Source organism: Dipodomys ordii, unplaced genomic scaffold (assembly GCF_000151885.1).
Source record: "Dipodomys ordii isolate 6190 unplaced genomic scaffold, Dord_2.0 Scaffold214, whole genome shotgun sequence".
NCBI classification, from domain to species: Eukaryota; Metazoa; Chordata; class Mammalia; order Rodentia; family Heteromyidae; genus Dipodomys; species Dipodomys ordii.
The window spans coordinates 1,416,902-1,443,509 of record NW_012267430.1 but is presented as its reverse complement, the minus strand read 5'-3'; the positions used below and the strand labels follow the sequence as shown (position 1 = coordinate 1,443,509).

General features: G+C 40.4%; 1 protein-coding gene across 3 annotated transcripts; it reads right to left on the bottom strand.

Annotated features, from left to right (window-relative positions):
- Positions 1 to 2,852: 2,852 nt before the first annotated feature.
- LOC106000278 (MICOS complex subunit MIC60-like) lies at positions 2,853 to 26,608 on the bottom strand. Of its 3 annotated transcripts, none has more exons than XM_013035527.1 (10): positions 26,434 to 26,608; positions 21,417 to 21,490; positions 19,425 to 19,614; positions 16,357 to 16,462; positions 13,041 to 13,175; positions 12,603 to 12,695; positions 10,041 to 10,177; positions 6,939 to 7,042; positions 4,991 to 5,126; positions 2,853 to 3,056 (listed from the first exon to the last, which is right to left on the bottom strand). In XM_013035527.1, exons 1-10 carry the CDS (start codon positions 26,476 to 26,478, stop codon positions 2,868 to 2,870), a joined length of 1,209 nt encoding a protein of 402 aa, XP_012890981.1. In that variant the 5' UTR covers positions 26,479 to 26,608; the 3' UTR covers positions 2,853 to 2,867. The 3 variants fall into 3 exon arrangements, with proteins under 3 accessions (XP_012890981.1, XP_012890982.1, XP_012890983.1); XM_013035528.1 differs by having other exon boundaries at positions 13,041 to 13,142; XM_013035529.1 differs by lacking the exon at positions 12,603 to 12,695.

Genomic DNA, 26,608 nt, shown 5'->3' with positions numbered 1-26,608 from the left:
AAAAAAAAAAAAAAAAAAAAAGGACCAAGATGGCAAGTTGGAAGAGCCTATCCTAAAAAAGAATGCACATTGCTCTTTCTCTTGAAAGGCCAAGTGTCCAAAACTGCCAGAGAATAGTATAGCAAGAAGCTAAGAAAAAAATTCTGGCCAATTACTTAGCCTCTCTTTATCTCAGTCACCTCATCTGTAAAATGGAGATGAGAACAAAAGTTATCTCATAGCACTGTGGATCTTAAATATATTAGTACATATTAACTGTTTAGAAGACTATGAGGTGCAGAATAATGCTCTCTGCCCAACTGTGGAGAACACAGTATTAGACATGATTAATATTATAGGCTTACTTGTAATTTGAGAGAAATAAGAATACAAGCAAAAATAATACATCAAATAAGCTAGAACTGAGTTATAAAGTCTAAACATGTTCCTGTATCAGGTGAAAATATCTCCTGAGGGCTAAGGTAATCATGAGATCATTCACCATCTCCAGAGATACACAAGAAATCAGTAACATTCATTAGCTCTCTGAATGACACTGTAGGAAAAAAAAGGAAAAACCACCAAATGGCATTTTGTTTTTCAATTTTGTTACCATGTAAATGTATGTCCTATTTAATATACTAGTACAAATTAAACCAGGACTGCCAAAAATGTGTGTGTGTGTATGTGTGTTTCAGAGAACTAACTGCAGTGGACTTTCACTTTCTACATGACACTTCTTTAGCAAGGGTTTCTTTCTTTTTTCTTTCCTTCCTTCCCTCCTTCCTTTTTATTTTTTGTTGGTTGTGGGACTTGAACTCTGGGCCTAGGCACTGACCCTGAGCTCTTCAGCTCAAGGCTAGTGCTCTATCACTTGAGCCACAGCCCCATTTCCAGTTTTCTGAGTGGTTTATTTGAGTTAAGAGTCTCACAGACATTCCTGCCTGGGCTGTCTTTGAACCATGATCCTCAGATCTCAGCCTGAGTAGCTAAGATTACAGGCGTGCGCCACCCTGCATGGCTAGCAAGGGTTTCCTTACCTTGGCAGTACTAACTCTCTGGCCAAATAAGTCTTTGCTGTGAGACACACAGAAGGAGCTATTTCGCAAGGCGTCCATCTCTACCAGCTAGAGACTAGTAACACCCCCCACAGTGGAGTTATCACAGGTGTCACTAGACACTGCCAAATGACTTGGGTTGAGAACATCTACCTTAGTACCTTTCCTTATAAGTACACTGTATCACTACTGCCATCATCACAGCTCCCTGCAGTCTGAGCTGCAGGTGAATTCTCAACAATGTTGTCATGAAGTAGTGATAAGGTGTGCCTTAAGTAATTTATTACATATAGTTAGCATTACCAAAAGTTTTGAGTTATATATTTAAAAAAAAAATCAGGCCAGGCACCAGTGGTTCACACCTATAATCCCAACTACTCAGGGGGCTGAGGTCTCAAGGACAGAAAGTCCTTGAGACTCTTATCTCCAATTAACCAGCAGAAAACTGGAAGTAGCCCTGTAACTCAAGTGGTAGAGTGTTCGTCTTGAACTGAAGAGCTGAAGGACAGTGCCCAGGCCTAGACCACAAAAAAAAAAAAAAAAATACAGGACTGGGAATGTGGCTTGTGGTAGAGTGCTTGCCTTGCATGCAGGAAGCCCTGGGTTTGATTCCTCAGTACCACATAAACAGAAAAGGCCAGAAGCGGTGTGTGGCTCAAGTGGTAGAGTGCTAGCCTTGAGTGAAAGAAGCTCAGGGACAGTGCCCAGGCCCTGAGTTCAAGCCCCAGGACTAGCAAAAAGAAAAAGAAGAAAGAAAAACAAAGAATATTATCACAACAAGTTACACAGGATTCCAGATACTCACATACAATGAGACCAAAAGAGGGAAAGAATCACAGAGGTGCAATACCCAAGCATGTGTATATAAAATAAAACACAGCCAAGAGCCAGTGGCTCATGTCTGTAATCCTAGCTACTCAGGAAGCTGAGATATGAGGATCTCGGTTCAAAGCCAGCTCAGGCAGGAAAGTCCATGAGACTCTTATCTCCAATTAACCACCAGAAAACCGGAAATAGCACTGTGGCTCAAGTGGTAGAGCACTAGCCTTGAGCTGAAGAGTTCAGGGACAGTGCCCAGGCAGAGAGTTCAAGCTCCACGACTGACAAAAAATAAATAAAATAATACACACATTGAAATGAACTCCAAAGACATGGAAACAAAGGACCTTTGATTTTTTTTTTCTGATGACTCTGTATTCTTTTTTTTTTTTGGGGGGGGGGTCCAGTCGTGGGGTCTAAACTCTGGGCCTGGGTGCTGTCCCTCAGCTCTTCAGCTCAAGGCTAGCGCTCTACCACTTGAGCCGCAGCGCCACTTCCGGCTTTTTTCTTTTTGCTTATGTGGTGCTGAGGAATCGAACCCAGGGCCTCATGCATGCAAGGCAAGCGCTCTTCCACTGAGCCACCTTCCCAGCCCAACTCTGTATCATTTACCTTATATATGGTGTATTCACATGCACATCAGTGGGAAGGGAGGAGTGGTGGCACAAAATCAAGGGAAAAGGATAAAAAAGTACAGCAGTGGAACCCACCAGACATTGATGAAAGTGAATTATACAACTCGTGGGTGGAGATGGGAGAGAGGAATAGGAGAGAAATTAAGAAACAGATGCCACAGTGCAAACAGAAAATGTACTTATTACCTAACATATGTAAATGTCACCCTGCTGCACAGTACCTCTAAAACAATAAAGTAAATTAACAACAAAAAAAGTACTGTCCAGTGTGTCACCTATCATTATTATGGTTGAAGTAAAGTTTTGTAACAATGTACTGTATACCCAATAAGATATGTCAGAGGCATATGGACTACATGAAGGACTTTAATCATGTTTAATCAGTTGCCAAAAATTTGAAAAAAGAAAAAGTGTAAATATTACAACTGTACTTACTCATCCCTTTCCATCCAGAAACAACTTCTGGAGTAATACTGTCCAACTCTCGCCTAAAGTCATCCCGGGCTTGGACCACCAGCTCATGATACTGAGAGACAACCTTAGCCTCAGACTGAGCTGCTTGGACCTAGAAAATACAAGAGTTAAGCTGAGTAAAAAGTCCACATGCATACCAGGAAAAAAGAAATACAATGCTTTATTTCTTGATGGGAATGCGTAAATAACACAAACAAATCTGAAGCTCATTAAAAGGGGAAGTGTTGAGGAGTCAGGAGAACCAGGTCCTGGTGGCTCACAACTATAATCCTAGCTACTTCGGACATAAGATGTGAAGATTGAGGTTTGAAGCCAGTTCAGGTAGACAAATCTGAGATACTTATCTCCAATTAACCAACAAAAAAGCAGAACTGAAGATGTGGCTCAAGTAGTGGACTGCAAGCTGATGAATGAGAGGCCGTGAGTATAATCCCTAGTATGAGTAGAAGCACTAGTACCAACACAGGGGGAAAAAATAAAAAGAAAGAGGACAAAAGTTGATAGGGAATGGTGGTGAATATGTGCATTATAAGCATATATGAGAACATAATAATAAAATCCATTAAAAATTATTTTTGCTGGTACTAAGGCTTGAATCCTAAAACTTAAAACTCTCTTAAGTACTCTCCCTAAGCAAAAAAAAAAAAAAAAAAGGAAAAAAAGTTTTTATTTTTATTTTTTTGGACTGGGACTCAGGGCCTCGGTACTGTCCCTGAGCTCCTTCACTCAAGGCAAGCACTTTTACCACTTTGAGCCACAGTACCACTTCTGATTTTCTGGTAGTTAACTGGAGGTAAGAGTCTCATGATCTTTCCTGGATGGGCTGGCTTTGAACTGAGACTCTCAGATCTCAGCCTCCTGATTATTATTATTAACTAAGATTATAGGCATGAGCCACCAGTGCCTCACCTGAAAAAAAGTTTTTGTTAAAATTTTGGGGTACTAGGGTTCAAACTCAAAGCCTCAAGCAAAAAAAAAAAAGCCTCAAGCTTACTAGATACAATCCTTTTTTTTTTTTTTCCCCCGGTCGGTCATGGGGCTTGAACAACTCTCTTGGGCACTGTCCCTGTGTTCTTTAGCTCAAGGCAAGCGCTTGAGCCACAGCGCCACTTCTGGTTTCCTAGTGGTTTACTGAAGAGTCTCATGGACTTTCCTGCCCAGGCTGGCTTTGAACCATGATCCTCAAATCTCAGCCTCTAGAGTAGCTAGGAGTATAGGCGTGAGCCACCCTCACCCAGCCCTGAGCTTCTTTTGCTCAAGGCTAGCACTCTACCACTTGAGCCACAGCACCACTTCCAGCTTTTTCTGTTTATGTGGTGCTGAGGAATTGAACTCAGGGCTTCATGAATGCTGGGCAAGCACTCTACCACTAAGCCACATTCCCAGCCCTTTTTTTGCTTTAGTTTTTCTTCAGAGAGCATCTTGCGTTTTTGCCAAGCCACCTTCAGACTATGATCCTCCTACCTATAGCTCTCATTTAGCTAGAATCGTAAACATGCACTATCATGCCTTGTTTATTCAGTAAAATAGGATCCCACTAATATTTTTTTGCTCAGACTGTCTTTGAATAGTAATTCTCCAGATCTCCTACCCCAAGTAGCTGGGATTACAGACATGAGCCACCATGATTTCCCCCAAGGCATTTTTTAAGAACTAATATTCTTTGCTAGGAAAAAATGGGGAGATAATAGAGATCTTACTACTTTCCCAAATTCTTAAAAAGCTTTTGGCTGAACATATTTAAAAAATATAAGCCACATGCTGTAAGCCTACAGCTGTAATACTAGATACTCAGGAGACTGAGGTGTTAATATCACGGTCCAAGCCAGCCTGGACAGAATAGCCCATACCATTCTTATCCCCAATAAACTACTCAGAAAAACCTGCAAGTTGTAGCTCAAGTATTAGAACATTAGCCTTGAGCAAAAGCAACTCAGGGACAGCACCCAGGTTCTCCGTACAAACCCCAGGATTGGCATTAATAAACAAACAAATAAAAACATTATAAAGAATTGAGAAATGTACCTTCTTGACCATGTTATCCAAATCAACTATCATGTTGTGAAGTTTTCCCTCTGCAAGAGTTATATGAGTTTTGGCCCCAGCAACCTCTTCATTCTTTGCATTTTCAATTACACCTTTCATCTTCTCTAATTCTTCTCTGAAAACAAATAAAGCAAATATTTAATATAATTACTTATCAAGCTTATTAGAGGTGTGTGTGTGTGTGTGCCCGCGCGCGTGCATGCACATGCGCACGCACCACTGGTGCCCAGCTTTGATGCTTTTTGTTTTTTGGTCGTTCGTGGGGCTTAAACTCCAGGCATGGATGCTGTCTATGAGCAATTCAGCTCAAGGCTAGTGCTGTACCACTTTGAGCTACAGTCACTTCCAGTTTTCTGGTGGTTAACTGGAGATAAGAGTCTCACTGATTTCCTTGCCCAGGCTGGCTTTGAACCATGATCCTCAGATCTCAGCCTCCTTAGTAGCTAGGATTATAGGTGTGAGCCACTGGTATCTGGCCTTTCATGCTTTCTTAATGGCCAATAGGCAGTGAAATTTTTTCTCAACAACCGCATGAAAATCCCACTCAGCCATGAGCTAGCTATACCTCGTAAAGCAACTCAGAAGTAGCATGGGATATATACTTTAGAACAAGAGAGACTACATTAAACTTTTAGACCTAATGGGCTAGTCACCCTTGTATAAGGATAGTTATTCATGAGAAATATGTAGCACAGTGCCTACCACTACATGAGTACTAAAGAAATGTCAGCCTCCAAAGGGTCAGAATGATTCCCAAGCTGGGCACTGATGGCTCACGCATGAAATCGGGCTACTCAGGAAGCTGAGATCTGAGGCTCACAGTTCAAAGCCAGCCCAGGCAGGAAAGTCCTTAAGACTCTTATCTCCAATTAACCACCAAAAGAACCGGAAGTGACACTGTAGGTCAAGTGGTAGACAGCTTGCCTTGAGCTGAAGAGCTGAGGGACAGTGCTTAGGCCCAGAGGTCAAGCCCCACGGCTGACAAAAAGAAAAGGAAAAAAAAGAGAGAGAACCTAAGGAAGGCAAAGGCAAAGGCCAAAGAACTCACTGAGCAAATAAGTAACAGGGTCTCAGGAGCAGTCATAATTTGGAATATTTCGTAGATCAGATGAACTAAAGTATCCAGCCCTGCACAATGCAGTGATGTAAACATAATGATTTAAACTTCCTAAAAGATATGCTAGCCTTATTAGATGGCTTCTCTTAATCAATAATAAACATGTCAATATGGCAAAATTTAGAAAGACAATGTCCATCCATTTTGGTAGGAACCTTGTAGTATAATACAGGTTCTCATCCTCAGAGGCTGAGCGTGGTTTGAGTTTCTAGACTTGAACATAATTATAGCCAATTCCCAGGCATCAAGGTTGAGTAGGGATAAAGCTATATACTCAATACTTCGATCGTTAGGGCAAACAGATTTTGGTAGGAACCTTGTAGTATAATACAGGTTCTCATCCTCAGAGGCTGAGCGTGGTTTGAGTTTCTAGACTTGAACATAATTATAGCCAATTCCCAGGCATCAAGGTTGAGTAGGGATAAAGCTATATACTCAATACTTTGATCGTTAGGGCAAACAGATTGTCTTATTTTCTCTCTTCTGATAAAACTGTTCCATCTACCCCAGCTCTAAAATTAGAGCAAATGTAAATGTGTGGAAATATTACTTTAGTAACAATCCAAAGGAAACCTTACTTTTGTCTTAAGATCCTATATATCAATTTTTGCCAATTTCATTCTGGCTTAAACATGTTATACATCCTGTCCCTTTAAAACTTTTGTGTTTAATATGCCAACGCAGATCAATCACATATAGAGAACAAAACAAAGATTTATCTGCCTCTTCATTCTTTATATAGTATGAAGCCCAGCCCAAAGAAAATCACTAGGAGACCCTAATTACTTGTTAAAGTCCATGAGTAATTACTTGGCTTTGAGAAGAGCATCAGCAGCTTCATCTACTGCCTTTCTGCGTTCTTTCAATGCACCCTCCACTGTACGCCACTGAGCAGACTTCTTCTCGCTTGGAATCTAAACAAAAATTTTAATTATATCAACATGATTAATTATATAATCAACAGCTTAGATAAGATTAAATACTGAAATAAGTGACATTAAATTCAAAAGTAAAAGCTTCTATATAACATTTCTCCAGAGGAGAAACTTATAACCGAAGCTTTATAATCAACAACAACAAAGTCCATAACCTCCCATCAACTGCCCTTCCACAAAATGGAGGGGGTGGAAGCAGCTTTATTTTCCAATGTGTAAGCATTCAAGACTTTTTAAAATTAGATTCTCAAAGGAAAATATGGAGCAGAAAATGTAAAAACCACACTTTTTCTGAGTTGTCTGTGGATTTTAAGTCATTCTCAGTGAAGTACTAATATTTAAATTTTTCTTAATTGCAGGGCTGGCTACCAAAAGCATAGCTTAAGGGTAAGTAGAAGCACAGGTAACAGTTCATTCTAGCTACCACAGAGATGAGATTTGAGAACCAAGGTTCAAAGCCAGCCTGGGCAGACAAATCCTCAAGATTTTTTTTTTTTGGATGGGGCCTGGGTGCTGTCCCTCAGCTCTTCAGCTCAAGGCTAGTGCTCTACCACTTGAGCCACAGTGCCGCTTCCGGCTTTTTTCTTTTTGCTTATGTGGTGCTAAGGAATTGAACCCAGGACCTCATCCATGCAAGGCAGGCGCTCTACCACTGAGCCACCTTCCCAGCCCATCCTTAAGATTTTTATCTCCAATTAACCAGCAAAAAGTAGAATACAAGCTCAAGTGGTAGAATATAAGCTGCAAGCAAAAAAGCCATACAAGAGCATAAGATCCTAAGTTCAAGCCCTAGTACTGTGCCATATAAAGTAGAAAGTTTATATAGTAGTTATAAAGTAGAAAGTTCATATGCTCATTATTACTCCAAAAGGTTATTCCCAAAGATGTCATTTCCTAATTCATAAAGTATAAATCAACTTTTTGAAGTCATCTTTGAGTGAATTGTACATTGTGATATATATAATATATATACTTTAAAAAAAAAAAAGACTGAGCCAGAGGCATAGCTCAGTGATGAGTCGCTGCTTAGCAAACTCAAGACCCTAAGTTCAAACCCTGGTACTACAAAAATAAATAAAAATTACAAAAAAATAGAGTGCAGGGGGCTGGAAATGTGATTTAGTGGTAGAGTGCTTGCCCAGCATGCATGAAGTCCTCAGTACCACATAAACAGAAAAAGCCAGAAGTGGTAGAGTGCTAGCCTTGAGCAAAAGAAGCTCAGGGACAGCACCCAGGCCCCAAGTTCAAGACCCAGGACTGGCAAAAAAAAAAAGAGTGCAAATGTCAATAATTTATTAGGAGGCAAAATGTGCCTTCCTTGTTGAAGGCACTCCTGTTTACAGAGGTCCTAGAGGATACAACTCATTCAGAGTCAAGTTCAACTATTTGTAAATACTACTTTGAAAAGCACTTAGCTTTGTATTATAGATCCCAAGTGTACCTGAAACTTCTTTTACTAGAAACAGCAGTTGGAATCCTTTTTTCTATATGCCTGGGAAATACAAGACACACTTTATTCTGCTGATATTCCTTTTTATCATATGTGAAAATCTGTCTAAGCAGACATGGTAGCACAAGCTGAGGCAGGAAGACAGTAAGTTGGAGACCCACCTGGCTACACAGCAACTCTGTCTCAAAACACACAATAAAGAATGAAAGTATTTTCTTATTACTTGTGACATTAGGTAACACTCTCTAATTCTATTGAACTTGTATTATAAGGTGTCCCTTAGTAGTAAAATCTTAGATGCAATAGATTTTTCATGGTCTAATCCATATGCTTGACACATTATATGTTCATCGGAAAGAGAGTATACCCTAAATACTACAAAATAGAATCACAATATTGAAAGCTTCCAATTGCTATACTTTTTTTTTTTGGGGGGGGGAACCAAGGCCTGGGCCCTGTCCATCAGCTTTTTTGCTCAAGGCTAATGCTCTACCACAGCTCCATATCCAGCTTTTTGGGAAGTTAATTAGAGATAAAAGTCTCATGTTCTTTCCTGCCTACAGACTGACTAGCTTCAAACCCTGATCCTCAGATCTCAGCCTCTTGATTAGCTAGGATTACAGGTGTAGACACTGGTGCCCAGCCCAGTTGCTGTACTTTTGAAGCTGGTTTAGATTCAGCTTCCTATAATATCATGGTACTTGCAGTCTTCCTGAACCTGTGTAACAGGCATAGTAAATACTTTGCGTGTTCTTCTTTGTTGACTGAGCTCCTAATATTTACATCTCCTTGAATTTCAAATAAAATGGAATTTTCAGTTGTTTTAAAAGGCTATCATTTCCAGCAGTTAAGGTCAGTGGGTATAGATTAGAAAAAATGCAAAGCATGTTTAAAAACATTTATAAAAACAATGTAGTTATGGCAGCAAGATAACTACTAATCATGCATGTATGCATGATCTTTGCCCTTAATACTTATAGGTTACTTATTTTACTTTTAAGAAAACTTCCTGTTGAGATATTTACATATACTGAATTAACAAATAAAATTTAAAATAAAGTCATTGAATTCTAGTATTACCTTTAGAAATCAAAATTGTTACTTTATTCTATGAGGTGTTTAAGATAAACCAATAATAAGCATATATATTTAATTGAAAATAGACGGTGCCTGGGGCATTTACGCTGTCTCAATATCATTTTTTAAAATTTCATGTCAACCTCAAAAAAAGAAGAAATAGTTGGCAATTTCAAAACAACAAAGAAGTAACAACTAATATATACAAACACTCCCAAAGTATAAAAACAAATCTAATAATACTCTTATAGGTGTTATGAGATTTTTTTTTAAAGGCAGCATAACAAAATTCATTTTAAAAACATTTTTAAAAAAGCTTTTCTGTTTTCTGAAGACAAATGCTTTAGATTGTCCTTTTTCGTGAAAAAAAAAAAAACCCTGGAAGAAATCTGAGTATTAGAAATCCGTGTATTTTAGAGGCCCCATAACCAATCTCTCTACCTGACTCACCTCAGAGTTGTCCATGGCTGCTTTTAGTATGTTGGCATGTGCATTGACAGCCTGGACAGCAGCATTCTGGGCTGCAATAGCCTGCTGAGTGATGGAAGCAGTTTGGCTCAGAGCATCTTGTAAGCTCTTGGCTAGAGCTGAGGAAACAATAATAAAGGATAGTAAAATACTGATAGCAACTGAATCTGGATGGTGAATCTATCAGGGTTTATTATACTTTTTTTTGCTTTTATAAATACCTGTGAGTTTTTTTCCAAAGTAAAAAGTTTGGGCTTAAGGAAAAAAATTACCTAAAGAAGGCAAGAATGTTTCAAATGGAAGAAACAAGGTTAGATATTCTAGAAGCTATAAATATACAATAACTACCAACTTTTTTGTTTAAAAAGTCATACAGACTCACCAGGAAAAAAAGGGCACATTTTCAACAGCTCAGGAAGAAGGAAAACCTATAGCAAAATCTTGTTATAGCCAGGGTACAAGAAAATAACAGACAAGCCGGGCGCTGGTGGCTCACGCCTGTAATCCTAGCTACTCAGGAGGCTGAGATCTGAGGATCACGGTTCAAAGCCAGCCCGGGCAGGAGAGACCGTGAGACTCCTATCTCCAATAAACCACCAGAAAACCGGAAGTGGCGCTGTAGCTCAAGTAGTAGAGCGCTCGCCTTGAGCTGAAGAGCCGAGGGACAGCACCCAGGCCCAGAGTTCAAGCCAAAAAAAAAAAAAAAATAACAGACGAGAAAAAAGGCAAACAAGAAAATATGCAAATAAAAAAGTCAGTAACAGCTTGGAATGGATAGTTTACACAAATAACTCAAACCTATTATGATCACATAGAAATTCCTATATGCTCCTTCAAAAATACAAAAAGGAAATTTCAAGATTTGTGTTAAGTGGAACAAAGGATGATTTGGGATGAAAATGGAGAAATAATTGAAGACCAATGAGAATATGATGAGTAACAATCAGAAATCCTAAGAATATGTTAGGTATGTAGTATAAAAATAAAAAGTGCTCTGAGCACAAGCCTAAGCTAGAAGTGAACAAACAAAAGAACCTGCTGAACCACATGTGGCACCTCTGCAACCTAGATAATAGGAAAGAACTGATAATGACCAAGTATCAAGAAACTGAAGTCAGACTGAAGTGCAACTTAAAGGTGTATAAAGAGAGCAAGAGTAAAGGGAGAGTAAATACTACACTTGGCTTTTATGACAGGCTTGTGTTAATGGGGGATATCACAGTATACAGCCTTTTCCTGGTGCTCTGATTCTGGCTAAGTCATATGCATACATGTATTTTTTTTCAATATTTCTGAGGCACAAGTCAAGATCAAGAAACTTTTTCACTTTGCCCAAAATAAAAAGAAAAACTGGGCAAAATAACAAAACAGCAGATAAAGCAATAGACATCTTCATCTCAAATTTACAATTTCACATCTTAATTCAGGAGTTAAGATGTAACATGGTAGAAAGTTTGCCTAGTTTATACAAGGTCTTAGATTCAACCCCTAGTACCATAAAGAAATTAAAACAAGCAACTCAAGTGTCCAGCAAAAAGCTATATACTTCCTTTTGAGATATAAGAATATGGTGGTACGGTATATCATATGTCCCCCTTAAGAAAGAAAACACCTATCTATTATTATTTTGGGCGTGGTATTAGGGATTGAACTTGAGCCCAACTTCAAACCTTTTCTATTATCTTTTTTTTAATTATCAAAAATCCCACCAGGCACTGGTAATCACGCCTGTAATACTAGCTACTCAGGAGGCTGAGATCTGAAGATCACAGTTCAAAGTCAACCTGGGCAGGAAAAGTCCACAAGACTCTTATCTCGAAAAAACCACTCAGAAAACTGGAGATGGCACTGTGGCTCAAGTGGTAGAGGGCTAGCCTTGACCTGAAGAGCTGAGGGACAGTGCCCAGGCCCAGATTTCATGCCCCACATAATAAAATTAAGATTTTTGGCTAGCCTGGCTAACATTTATATGCAACTGCAGGAGATGAGGTAGAAGAATCAAGAGTTCAAGGCCAGCCTTGGTTACAGAGTAAGACCCTCTCTCAAACAACAACAAAATAAAAAAAAAACTTAAAAAGGCATATGCTTGGTAGCCAAACATCAGCAACATAAAGAACACTCTTTCCCCCACCAATTTCAAATAAGAGTTTCAGATAATAATGGGAGTCCAGAAGCTGGGTATAAGACACTATGACTCTCACAAAAATTTTTACCAGTTTACTATGCTGAAACGTAACTAATTTCTGTTCCCCAGAATATAAGAATCATCAGCACTAGTAACAAATAATACAAATAAAACAAATGGAGAAATAAGACACTTCTTATTTGGAATGTTCACCAACTATACCCTAAGAATAGTCCTTGTCATCTGGATGAAAGTAGTTTACGTGGGAACACAAATGATGGGATGAAAGTGGGGAATGAAGCAGTAACACTAAGAAAATAAACTACAACTAGCTAGTAGATGACAAACTTCTACTGATGGTTTAAGAGAGCAATTGAGAGATGACTCCAGGCACTTAAAAAGCTGTTTGATTTACATACTCTCAATCATAACTTGCTCTTGTTTGTCCTGTTCTGCAAGGCGAGCTGCAACTTCTTCAGGTGGTCGCTCCCTTACAGTTGGGGATGCTTCCTCTTGCAGCAGAAGTAAATAAGAGGAAATCAAATTTCAGCATAGAATTTTACAGCTAATGTATACAAACCAGTTACATTAACCAAAGGCATTCTGGTGATATGGATTGCAAAAAAACACATCATCACTCTTAAATGATTCCAAAATGAAGAAATAAGGAATTAGCAATTCTCTTCTCTTCCCCAAACGATTTATTCAGACTTAAGAATTTAAGAATTTTCCAAAGCAAGTCTAAAGACTTGATGCAAGGATAAATGTATACTTACAGTGTGTAGGTGCTGTGTAGCATTAAATAATTCTGGTAAGAATATCATCTATAATACAACGAGCATAAATAATTAAACTACCTGAAATTTCAGATGGGGGTTTTCCTCCAATTTCAGGCCCATCAGATTTTACAGAGTCCTCATGCTGAACGGCAGGGGCTGGGACGGAAAGTGTATCACCTGCTGCAGAAATAACTTGAGCTGCCTCTGTAGATGCTATAAATACATGTTACTTGTGGTATTTATCATTTCCTGGGTTAATGGAAAACACACAGGAATCTACAACTACTTTTCACTTTACATCTGACTACTTAAAAACAAATGCTTCTTGCCAGGCACCAGTGGCTCATGCCTGTAATCCTAGTAAGCACTCAAAATGCTGAGATCTGAGGATCACGGTTTAAAGTCAGCCCAGGCAGGAAAAGTCCATGAGATTCTTATCTATAATTAACAATCAAAGAGCAGAAAATGAAGCTGTGGCTCAAGTGGTAGAGCACTTGAGCAAAAAAGCTCAGAGATAGTGCCTAGTCTCTGAGTTTAATCTCCAAGACTAGCACCCCCCCCCCAAAAAAAAAATCTAATGCCACTTGCTTAAATAACAGCCATCCCAGGCAGGAAAAGTCCGTGAGATTCTTATCTCCAATAAACTACTCAGAAAAAGGCAGAAGTAGCACTGTGGCTCAAGTGATAGAGCACTAGCCTTGAGCTAGATGCTCAGGGAGAGTGCCAAGGCCCAGAATTCAATCCCCAGGACCAGCAAAAAAAAAAAATAAATAATAATAATAATAATACATAAGCAGCAACACTGTCTACCACATGACAAGGGTGGAGAAAGTCCAAGGCAAAGAAGCCTTGTCAACACTCATCGTTTTTTACCCTCCTCATCCCAGGAAAGGCATCTGGTGACTGTACTAATAATCTTTTACAAGAGTAGACATCAGATTTGAATAACATGGAAAATGAATGACAAGGGGAGAAAAAGAGCCTATATAAAGCAGACCAAAAAAGGAACTAAAGAAAGAGTATTTTTAATAACTGTTGAAGTGTCATAGAGATGAAGGAAGAAGTTTAAGCAGAAAGACAATAGCTCCAAACAAAGAAAACACAATAGAGACAGTGTGAAAAACAGAACATAGTTTGTAAAGTCACTTCAGAAATGACAATTTTAAAGAAAGGAAATTTTAAAGAAAGTTTTAAAAAGATCAAGGTCTTGCAAGTATATAAACAAAAATATTGATGAAAGAGAAAAGAACTTTAAAGATGAAATGAGGGAGCAATAAAATAGGACACAAAAGTTATTTCAGAAAACTAAAGATCTTGTTTAAGAAATAAAATTAGATTTTACTCACAAAACTCAATACTTAACTGGCTTTCCAGACTCTATTGTGGGTTCCTATCTGCCCACAATAGCCAGAGTAATCATATTACAGTAAGTTTCAGATATCAGTCCCTGGGCTCAGCACACTCTAGAGACAGCCCATCCCACTCCCTATATAAACCCAAATGGCTTCCGAGAACCTCTACAATAGGCTTTCTGCTCTGTCAGTCACATTTGCTACTGCATTCTCCCAGTTTCACTCCAGCCTCATTTATTCCTTTGTTTATTCCTTGAACCAACCTGCTATCTGGGGTGCTATTTTCACCAGCCTTTTATATAAAATACTCCCTTCTCTTTTTAGTCTTTGCTTAAATAATTCTTTCCAGTTGACGATTCCTTACCCACTCCATTGAAAATTGCAACATTCCCTCCCACAGTATTCTATATGTTAATTATTTACTTATATATGATCCCCTTCCATTCAATCCACCAAGAAATGTTAGCAGTTAAAAAAAAAAAAAAAGGCAGAGCCAAGTAGCTGGTGGCTCACACCTATAATCCTACTCAGGCATCTGAGATCTGAGAACCATGATTCAAAGTAGCCTAGGAAGGAAAGTCTGTAAGATTCTTTTTGTTTTGGTTTTTGTTTTTTTTTGCTGGATGTGGGCTTGAACTGAGCCAGGGCACTGTCCCACAGCTCTTCAGCTCAAGGCTAGTGCTGTACCACTTTGAACCAAGTCACTTCCGGTTTTCTGGTGGTTTATTGGAGATAGGAGTTTCATGGACTTTCCTGCCCAGGCTGGCTTGGAACTCAGCCTTAGTAGCTAGGATTACAGGTGAGCTGGCTTTGAACTCAGCCTCCTTAGTAGCTAGGATTACAGGCAGGAGCCACCCGCCTGTGAGCTTGGCTGTGAGATTCTTATCTCTCCAATTAACCACAAGAAAGTTGGAAGTGGTGGGGCTGGGAAGGTGGCTCAGTGGTAGAGTGCTTGCCTTGCAATGCATGAGGCCCTGGGTTCAATTCCGCAGCACCACATAAGCAAAAAGAAAAAAGCCGGAAGTGGTGCTGTGGCTCAAGTGGTACAGCGCTAGCCTTGAGCTGAAGAGCTGAGGGACAGCGCCCAGGCCCAGAGTTCAGGCCCCACAACCGGACCCCCCCCAAAAAAAATTGGAAGTGGTACTCTGGCTGGAAGTGGCAAAGCTTTAGCCTTGAGTGAAAAAAGCTTAAGGACAGACCTTGTATTCAACTCTACCACTGATGGAGAGAGGGAGAGGGGGAGGATGAGTGCTGATGAGTCATTACTGTAATCCTAGCAATTTAGGAGGCTGAGATCTAAGGATCACAATTCAAAGCCAGCCACAGCAAGTCAGCAAGACTCTTATTTCCCATATACCACTAAAAAAAAAAAAAAAAAAACAGAAGTGTAGCTGTGGTTCAAGTTGTGGCTCAAGTGGTAGAGTGCTAGCCTTGAGCTGAAGAGCTGAGGGACAGTGCCCAGGTTCAGAGTTCAGGCCCCATGACCAAACCCCCCCCAAAAAAAAATCTGTAGGGGCCATGCGTCGATGGCTCATGCCTGTAATCCTAGCTACCTAGGAGGCTGAGATCTGAGGATCTCAGTTCAAAGCCAGCCTGGGCAGGAAACTCCTTGAGACTCCTATCTCCAATAAACCACTCAGAAACCAGAAGTGCGTTGTGGCTTAAGTGGTAGAGGGCTAGCCTTGAGCTGAAGAGCTGAGGGACAGTGCCCAGGCCCAGAGTTCAAGCTCCACAACCAAAAAAATCTGCAGGGGCTATCAAGACACATTTATCACTAAGAAAGAAAGGGAAGAAAGGGGGAGGAAATGAGAAAAGAGGGTAACTCTTAAAATCCAAACAGGAGAAAAGTTAAGAATCAGGGAAGAAAAAAGGGACAAAAAGGAAAATTAAAAGTTTGTAACCTTATCTATTCAAAAGAAAGCCCTATATCATGCCCTACTGTACCCCTGAAAGGATAGGTAAGATGGGGACCGATGGACCATCCCATTAACAGTATGTATACGAATTAAAACTTTTATCTTAAATTTTAAAAGAATGAGTACCTGACGTTGGAGTTTCTTCCTTCTGTTTTTGGAGTTGTGAAGCAGGCTGTTCAGAGTCCTTCTTTTCCTCTGATTCACTAGAGATTTTTAGTGGACCAGATTGAATCTTAGAAATGAAAATATTTAACATTTAGAATATAATACTGTTTTTGTAAATGGTAACATATAGTAATATTTTCAAAAGTCTAGTCTTTCAGGTTTTCAATATAAAGTTATCATTATTTTGTAATATTTTATTAATCATAACAGAAGCCACTTTTTTTTTTTCCATTTTTTGGTGCCAGACCTGGGGTTTAAACTCAAGGCTAGCACTCTATCACTTGTGATACAACTCTACTTCTGGCTTTTTTGGTATTTAGTTGGAGATAAGTCTTGTGGGCTGTCTTGCCACTGCTGGCTTCAAAACTCGATCCTCAGATCTCAGCTTCCTGAGTAACCAGGATTAGAGGAATGAGCCCCCAGCACCCAGCAACCATCATTATTTGTAAAAACTGTGATCCAAAGCTAGTTGGCTCATACCTATACCCTAGCCTGTATCTTTAGGAAGATGAGATCTGAGGATCCATGTTCAAGGCCAACCCAGGCAGGAAAGGTCATGAGACTCTTATCTCCAATTAACCACATAAAAACCGGAAGTAAAGTTGTAGCTCCAGTGGTAGAGCACTGTCCCTGAGCAAAAATGCTCAGCATTTTTGCTCAGGGACAGTGCCCAGGCCTTGATTTCAAGCCCCAGAACTGGCACACACAAGCACGCACACATATGCAAAAATTGGGAGTCCAAAGGTTTCATTCCAAAGGACTTAGGCATATTTCATATTTTAGCACTCTTAAAGCACATAATATATGACCTCCTTTAAACACCATTCCTTGTACATATACAACATTTAAAAGGCTATATCTATTTTTTAATTGAATTATGGTGTCTTCTATATAACTGATGAGGGTTTCTATGCAGAGAAATGGCTGCAGAGGTGAATGTGAGATTGTCAAGGGTACTGAAAGTCAATCCAAGAACTAGTGAAGTCTATAAACCACAGCAATATAAAGGAACCCAAATAACAAGTTCCCAGGCTGACATTTCACCTTCCATACCTTCACTTTCCTTATTCTGTGTATGAAGCAATCTTTAAAGTCTCTAATTTTTACCTCTGTGTTTTAACAACAGAAAATGTTTGAAAGTTCCTAATAGCTGTATCATATAAACATAATAGTGCTAATTTTATAATATTCTCTTGGTACTGATGTGAAGAGGATCTACATTCTTTTAGGAGGAGATATCTGATGATGGAGACGAGAAGATTGGAAAGAGTGTATATATAGGGAGTAAGTTTAGTTGAGAAGATAATTCGGATATCAAGTGAAAAAGGCCAGGGCAGGGTCGGTGATAATGCAAGAAAGAGAGTAAATATTAGAGTAAACAAAACAGGAAAGCTAATAAAATATAAGCAACTACAAATAATCTAAGAACCCTAACCTAGCAACCTGACGACTTGGTACTAAATACAGCAACAACAAAAATCAAGAGGCTGGAAGTTTAGCTCAAATGCACAACCTATGGAAAGAATACGCAAGGTTTTATGTATAGTCTAGACAATGCTGAATTAGTGCCATGGAAATATTCTCCAAGTAGCTAAAGTGGAGTGAACAGATGCTAAGTCTACCTATAGAGGGAGAAATCATTTAAAAAAATGAAAAGTCATGTTGAGAAAGAAAAAAACATTACTCTGAACTTTTCAGCCTGATTTCATGCTCCGAGGACTGCTTCCAGCTATTCCTCTTGGATAATAAAGCTTAAAATAGACTTAGGTTTTAGAATAAATGCACAAGATTCTGACTTAACTATTACAGCTTCAAAACGGTCTTCCCTGAGTAAAAACAGTTTAAAGTTTTTATGAAAGAATAAATGGTGCAGAAAAGCAGCCAGAAACATTTTGAGTAAGTATTATTGGTATAAATAAAATTATTGGTATAAATAAATTAAAGAACACCGTTTTCACAAATACCACCTCTGTGACAGGATTGGTCTGTAGACCACATTAGATATTGGAGAATGGAAGCCCAGTTTCTTTTTGGGGGGGGGGGTGGTAGCAGTGGCAATGATGGTACTGGAACTTGCACTCAAGGTCATATGCTTGCTAGGCTTACTATACCACTTAAGCCACACCTGTAGCTTTTTGTGCTTTAATTATTTCTAAGGTAATATCACAGCCAGCCTTGGAACACAATCTTCCTACCTATGCCTTCCACACAGATGAGATCACAGAAGTATACCACCAAGCTCAGCTTACTGCCAGTCTTTCTCTATGGAGAAGCTAGATTAGAGGTATGAGCCACTACAGCTGGCCAAGTCCATATAGTTTCTAAGAAATAGTTCAACAGCATGTCCAGCCTCACGATACAAAGAAATGTCTTAATACCAAATAGTCAAAAGCCCATGCTCTTGTGTGTCCAAGTATATATAAACAAGATTAGATAGATAGAAAGAGAGATGACAGAAAGACAGCCAGATACAGAGTTGTTGTTATTTAAAGAAACTGTGTTTGAATGGAGAAATACTTAAGATACCTTTTCAAAGTTGAGCTGGTTAGGGAGAAAGGGCAAAGCTCTGAAGAACATTCACGAAGTTCCGGGAATATTGGAAGACAAAATCAAACAACATGTAGCTAAAAATTCTGACGGCTTTATGGTCTAAAAGGAGCTATAACTAACCATAACTTTGGGTTCTATACCATGACCATTCTATATCTACAGTTATGTTTTTAGTGTCCTAAGTGAGAGCTTTTTAGCTGCAACTGTATGGTTGATATAACTCTCTGCTACTCAGTCTACAAGGCAACCAGCTATCCCAACATGTCTCATCCACTTACCTCTTTGTGAAATGCACTTATTTTGTATGTTGTATACACTAACAGAGCATATATGGAATGATCACACCTGTACAGATTACAGAGAACAAATATACATCTGGCAAGGTGCACTTAACTGTACATGAATAATAGTATCAAAATGAAAAGAGTTTGCTTTTAAAAGTATTCTTAGGATAAACTGAAATATTGCTTAAAACTTACTGGCTTCGTTGGCAATGGGACATTGTAAGGTACAGAACCAAGAAACATGTCAAAAAGTTTGTCTGAGTAAGGTATGGTTTTCTCAACACTTTCCCGGAAATGAGAATCCCATTTGGCATATAGGATAGTGCCACCAATACCTCCACCAACAAACAAAACGCCAGCTCCAGCAATTCTGCCTGGAGTCAACCTAAGGGAAAGAAATAGGAAACACAGTATTTACTCAGCTACCCAATATCTACTTTCCTAGACCAATGAAAACGCCCAAAGACTTCTAACAAAGCTTTACTTCTCTAGCACTGTTTTGCTACCATCGTTGCACATTACTACTTTTCTCTTATTGACTATTTTTATTTTATTTTTTGCTGGTCCTGGGGCTTGAACTCTGGGCCCGGGAGCTATCCCTCAGCTCTTCAGTTCAAGGCTAACACTACCAACTTGAGCCACAGCACCACTTCCAGTTTTCTGGAGATAGTCTTGGTGATAAGAGTCTCACACGGGCTGGGAAGTTGGCTCAGTGGTAGAGCGCTTGCCTTGCATGCATGAGGCCCTGGGTTCAATTCCTCAGCACCACATAAGCAAAAAGAAAAAAGCCGAAAGTGGCGCTATGGCTCAAGAGGTAGAGTGTTAGTATTGAGCAAAAGCTCAGGGACAGTTCCTAGGCCCTGAGTTCAAGCCCCCGGACTGGCAAAAAAGAAAAAGAAAAAAAAAGTATCAGCTATAACTTGAAAACTACTTTTTTTTTGTCGGTTATGGGGCCTGAACTCTGGGCCTGGGCACTGTCCCTCAGCTCTTCAGCTCAAGGCTAGCACTCTACCACTTGAGCCATAGTGCCACTTCTGGCTTTTTTTATCTTATGTGGTACTGAGGAATCAAACCCAGGGCCTCATGCATCCAAGGCAAGTACTCTACCACTAAGACAACTTCCCAGCCCTGAAAACTACTTTTTGAACTTACAATTGCAATTCTAGATTTAAATCTGCTAGAAGATTGCAGCCTGAAGTGGGGATGGAAGTGCCATGGATGCCATCTAATTACCGTAGAGCCAAAAGGAACGTCATTAACAAGCTTTTACCTACAAATAATGTAACAAAAGGGACCCAAAAATATTACAGTAAAGTATTTGTAAAGTACATACTAGCATGTAGTCTTTCTTATCTGAGGTGTGTGTTTGTCTGTGTATACCTCACGGGATGCCTGAAACCACCATACATAATACCAGACCCAATATATGCCGTGTTTTATGTAGACAGACACACACACACCTATGACAAACTCTATGAGTTAGGCACAGCAAGGGGTTAAAAACAACAACAATAAAATAAACGGGGCTGGGAAAGTAGCTCAGTGGTAGAGTGCTTGCCTAACATGCATGAGGCCCTAGGTTCGATTCCTCAGCACCACATAAGCAGAAAAAAAAGCTGGAAGTTGGCGCCATGGCTCAAGTGGTAAAGTGCTGAGGGACAGCACCCAGGCCCAGAGTTCAAGCCCAAAAAAATAATTAACTAATTAATAATAATAAGACAATTAGAATTGGAGGGTGTGGCTCAAGCAACAGAGAATTGGCTTAGCAAATTCAAGGCTGTGAGTTCAATCCTCAGTACCCAAAAAACGGGGGAGAAAACTAAAATAGGTTATAACAATATACTCTAATAGATTTGATGTGATTCCATAAGTCAGGTTATGAGTACAATGCACCTTGATCAATGTCACCCCTTCCATGTTCTACCTCATTTTCCCCTTCCCCTTCTTTCTCACAAAATACCTTATTGCAATATACTTTCTCTTCTCATGACAATGAGGCCATACTGCTACAAGCTGCCATGAATGAATAAAATTATGGATAAGGGAAGAGTGAAAGGTTCTAAGCACATATTCTCTTTTTTCTATTCTCTTTCTCCTTCCCCTCCCCCAAGCCCTCTCACACACAAAAACAAATACAATCTTAGCAGTACATAGTAAAAGTTAATTCCAGTGGGACAAATTACATACCCAGAACTCCTTGAAGTAGAGTATCTACGAAATGGACGCAATGGACGGAAGACAAATTTCCCACAGAGACAACTCTATAGAAGGAAGAGAAAACATTACAACAGATACAGTTAAATGAACCTGGGAGTTTTTTAGGGCTGATAATGAAGAAATAATACTTTTATTACAGATACCTTTATTAAACAAAAATTTATTTTATTTTCAGAAGTCAGTTTACCAAGAAGCACATTTATAGACCCCTTTTTATTTTGAGTCAAGACCAGAACACAAACCTAGTACTTTACACTTTTGTTCATTGGCTAAGACTCTACCAACTGTACCATGCCTCCAACCCCACGTTTATAGATTCTTAAAAAAAAACTGGGGGCTGGGAAGGTGGCTCAGTGGTAGAATGCTTGCCCTGCATGCATGAGGCCCTGGGTTCATTTCCTCAGCACCACATAAACAGAAAACGCCAGAAGTGGCACTGTGGCTCAAGTGGTAGAATGCTAGCCTTCAGCTTAAGAGCTAGGGGACAGTTCCCAGGCCCAGAGTTCAAGCCCCACAACTGACCAAATAAAAAAAACTTGTGATGCTTTATGTATGCCACAGCTCATATAAAATTACTGTTAGGCTGGGGACAGGTATCTCACACCTATAATCCTAACTATTCAGTTTGGGATGTAAGGATCAAGGTTCCACACTAGGCCTGGCAGGAAAGCCATCATACTCTTATCTCTAAAAAGCTATAAGTAGAGGTGTGGCTCAAATGTTAGAACACTAGCCTTGAGCCTAGGCCCTGAGTTCAAATCACAGGACAGGCACACAAAAAAAACAATTATGTTAGGCCCTGGTGGCTCACACCTGTAATCCTAGCTATTCAGGAGGCTGAGATCTGAGGATCACAGTTCGAAGCCAGCCAGGGCAGGAAAGTCCATGAGATTCTTATCTCAAATAAGCCACTAGAAAACCAGAAGTGGCACTGTGGCTCAAGCGGTAGAGAGCTCTCCTTAAGCTGAAGAGTACAGGGACAGCGCCCAAGCCCAGAGTTCAAACCCCACAACCGACAAAAAAATAATAATAATTATCCAACTGAGCAACCGATATTTACAAGTATTACATGGGATTTACACATTTTCTTACTTGGAAAGAAAAATAAATAGTATAAAATATCTGAGCTGGGCACTGGTGGCTCATTCATGTAATCCTATCTACTCAGAAGGCTTCGATCTGAGGACTGAGGTTCAAAGCTAGCCTAGGCAGGAAAGCTTGACTCTAATCTCCAATTAACCACCAGAAAACCTGAAGTGGAGCAATGGCTCAAAGTGATAGAGCACTAGCTTTGAGCGCAAAAACTCAGGAATAGCACCCAGGCCTTGAGTTCAAGCCCCATACCCAAAAAAAAAGAAGCCGCCAGATGCTGGTTACAGGTTACAGGCTCACACTTGTAATCCTAGCTACTCAGGAGGCTGAGATCTGAGGACTGTGGTTCAAGGCCAGAGTGGGAAGGAAAGGCCTCAAGTCCCTTATCTCCAATTAACAACCTAAAAACTGGAAGCGGTGCTATAGCTCAAATGGTGCTAGAGCACTCACTTTAAGCTGAAAAGCTGAGGGACAGCACCCAGGCTGAGTTCAAGTCCCACAACCAACAAAAGAAAAAAAAAAAAAGAAGAAAGAAAGAAAAAGAAAAATTCAAATTGTATCTATTTAAAAAAAAAAAAACTTTTCTTAAGCCGGCACTGGTAGCTCACGCCTGTAATCCTAGCTACTCAAGAGGCTGAGATCTGAGGATCATGGTTCAAAGCCAGCCCAGGCAGGAAAGACCATGAGACTCCTATCTCCAATAAACCACCAGAAAACCAGAAGTAGCACTGTAGCTCAAGTGGTAGAGCGCTCACCTTGAGCTGAAGAGCTGAGGGACAGTGCCCAGGCCCAGAGTTCAAGCCCCATGACTGACCAAAAAAAACAAACAAACAACTCTTCTTGGGGTTGGGAAGGTAGCTCACTGGTAGAGTGCTTGCTTTGCATGCATGAGGCCCTGGGTTCCATTCCTCAGCACCACATAAGCAGGAAAAAAAAATGGAAGTGGCGCTGTGGCTCAAGTGGTAGAGCACTAGCCTTGAGTTAAAGAGCTGAGGGACAGCGCCCAGGTCCAGAGTTCAGGCCCACCATCAACCAAAAACAAACAAACAAACAAAAAAAAACACCTTTTTTTGTGATGGGGATTCAATCCAGTCTCACTTATATTAAGTACTCTACTACTGAGCTACACCACTTAGCCCAAAATCTTTTTTTTTTTGGGGTTGGTCATGGGGCTTGAACTCTGGGCTTGGGCGCTGTCCCTGCGCTCTTCAGCTCAAGGTGAGCGCTCTACTGCTTGAGCCACAGTGCCACTTCCAGCCCAAAACCTTTTTTATATACCATGTAGAAAGTGAAACTATGCAAGTCAAGAAAAATAAATGCTTTCTTTAGATTCCTTAATGAAGCTGTCACTATTGTAAGTCCAGCTCTATGACATGTGACAGTCTTTTTGCCTAACATGAGTGAAGCCCTGGGTTTGATTCCTCAGTACCACATCAACAGAAAAAGCCAGAAGTAGAGTTGTAGCTCAAGTGGTAGAGTGCTAGCCTTGAGCAAAAGAAGCTCAGGGACAGTGCCAAGGCCCTAAATTCAAATCACAGGACTGGAGAAAAAAAAAAAGAGAATAATTGCAACTCAACCATTCATTTAATCAAGTAAAGTGCAGGACCAAACAAAATGAGATTCTCATCTCCAATTAACTACCAATGTTAGCAGTGGAGATGTTCCTCAAATGGTAGAATGCTAGACTTGAGCAGCGATGACTAATGGATATCACCGAAGTACCAATAACAGCACCAATACCAGGAAAAAAAAAATTGTGCATAGTAATACAACACAGGAACTAAGAGATAAAGGGTGTTAGGACTAAGAAATAAACTCAAAAAGAACCATGATTCTGAAGCACATGTCACAAAAGAACAATTTAGGGAATTCAAGTATGATTAGCCTAAACTTAAGGGTAAGACAGATACCATCCACAGTGATGATGGTTTATTTTGTGTCATGTTGGTGTTTTGCATAAGATTAACATTTTTTATGTTTTTTTTTATTATCTTTAAGTAGTTGCACAAATAATTTCCCATTCTACAAAACAGAATACGAGAACAAAAAGTCTGACATTGTCACCCACCTCTCTTTTTTTTTGCTTCTTTTCTTTTTCAAATTAAATCTTTTTTTATTATATTTTATTTTATTTGTGAAGATACTGTACAGAGGGGTTACAATTACATGGGCAGGATAATGCGTACATTTCACCTACCTCTCTTAATCCATCTCTCCACTCATAAGATTAACATTTGAGACATTAACAGTGATAACATTATGATTTAACAATAAGCAGATTATCAAAATTTCAATCACATCCTTGTGTGACTCTGAGCAAAGAACCCCAATCATTTCTGTAGGATAAAAATCCTATAAAGGGCTGGGAAGGTGGCTCAGTGGTAGAGCGCTTGCCTTGTATACCTGAGGCCCTGGGTTCGATTCCTCAGCACCACATAAGCAAAAAGAAAAAAGCTGGAAGTGGCGCTGTGGCTCAAGTGGTAGAGCACTAGCCTTGAGCTGAAGAGCTGAAGGACAGCGCCCAGGCCCAGAGTTCAGGCCCCATGACCGGCCCCCCCCCCCAAAAAAAAAAATCCTATAGAAACTGTTAAAGTGGGTTTATTCGTGGTATTTGCTACACAGCAATAGAAACGAATACAAGTCCCATTTCCCTTTAAAAGAAACTGCTTCTCTAACCCTATATTGAAAAGGAAGAGAAGCAAACTTGAAAGGGGGAAGCAAACTTGAAAGGTTTTTTATGATCTCTAACTCACTCTTCCCAGGAGTTGGGCTAAAAAGGGCAAAGTAATTATCCATTTACTGCTCACATCACAGTATCTGTTTTGCAACACAATTTGCCAAAATACCATTTTTCTGAAAATCATGAACTGAAACAGGTTTTTCATTTTCAATTGCAGAAAGTTACTTTGATAACTATGAAAAACTAAAATAACAAAAACCGCAATGAAGCCGGGCGCCGGTGGCTCACGCCTGTAATCCCAGCTACTCAGGAGGCTGAGATCTAAGGATCACGGTTCGAAGCCAGCCTGAGCAGGAAAGTCCGTGAGACTCTTCTCTCCAATTAACCACTCAGAAAACCGGAAGTGGCGCAATGGCTCAAGTGGTAGAGCACCAGCTTTGAGCTGAAGAGTTGAAGGACAGCGCCCAAACCCAGAGTTCAAGCCCCATGACCGACAAAAAGGAAAAACACACATACACACACACCAAGTGTTGTCTAGGCTCCTTAATGTCAGCTACAGTAGTCACATAGCATGGAAACACCGACCTCCCGGCTAATCTCAGAAATGAGCACAAGGTCATAGTTCCTGTCCTTCCTCAAGTACCGGGAGTGTAAATTTGATCAACATCAACAATAAAAAAAAAACTTCCCTTTTTAGAGTCAGAGCTGTTCTCAGCTACGAAAAGGACGTCAACCTCGTTTAATCATAACCCTGACCCCTAAATTTCGGCCTCTCGGGCTGCCCAAGCACCGGCTTACTAAAGATGCAATAAATTACGGCCTCGCGTGGCCTGCTGGGAATTGTAGTTCTCCCGCCTCGACCTTCACGATTGGAAACCTACCACGCGCCCAACCGGCAGCTTGGACGCCAACAGCCAGGATTGGTTGTCTACTGGGGCAGCGCGGTGCTGATTGGATGACAAACCCGAAGCCGCGCCTCGGCCCCGCGCCCACCTCCCCGCTACCTCTCTCCACACCCCAACCCGCCTCAGCCACAACCCTCGGGTCTACGGACAAGCTCCCCCGTGAGGTGCCTCCCTGTCCTGCCCGAGACATGCCCGTTACACCTGTGTCCTAGAAACTAGGCACCATTAAATCTCCACTCCGCCCCTCGTTTTCTGTAGTCTGTTTCGAGTCAGCTTTCTCATGCCCCACTTCGGGAGCCCCCACGCTCACCTGGGCAGCGGCAGTCACGCCGGATAACTGACAGGCCCGCAGCATCTCGGCCGAATAGACGGGCGTTGCTGGTGTACGCGGGAGCAGCCGCGGCGGCACGAGTAAAGGAGGGCGCGCACGCGTGCGTGCGTGCGTGTGTGCGTGCCCGCGTCCTTACCGCTTCTCCGTGCCCAGC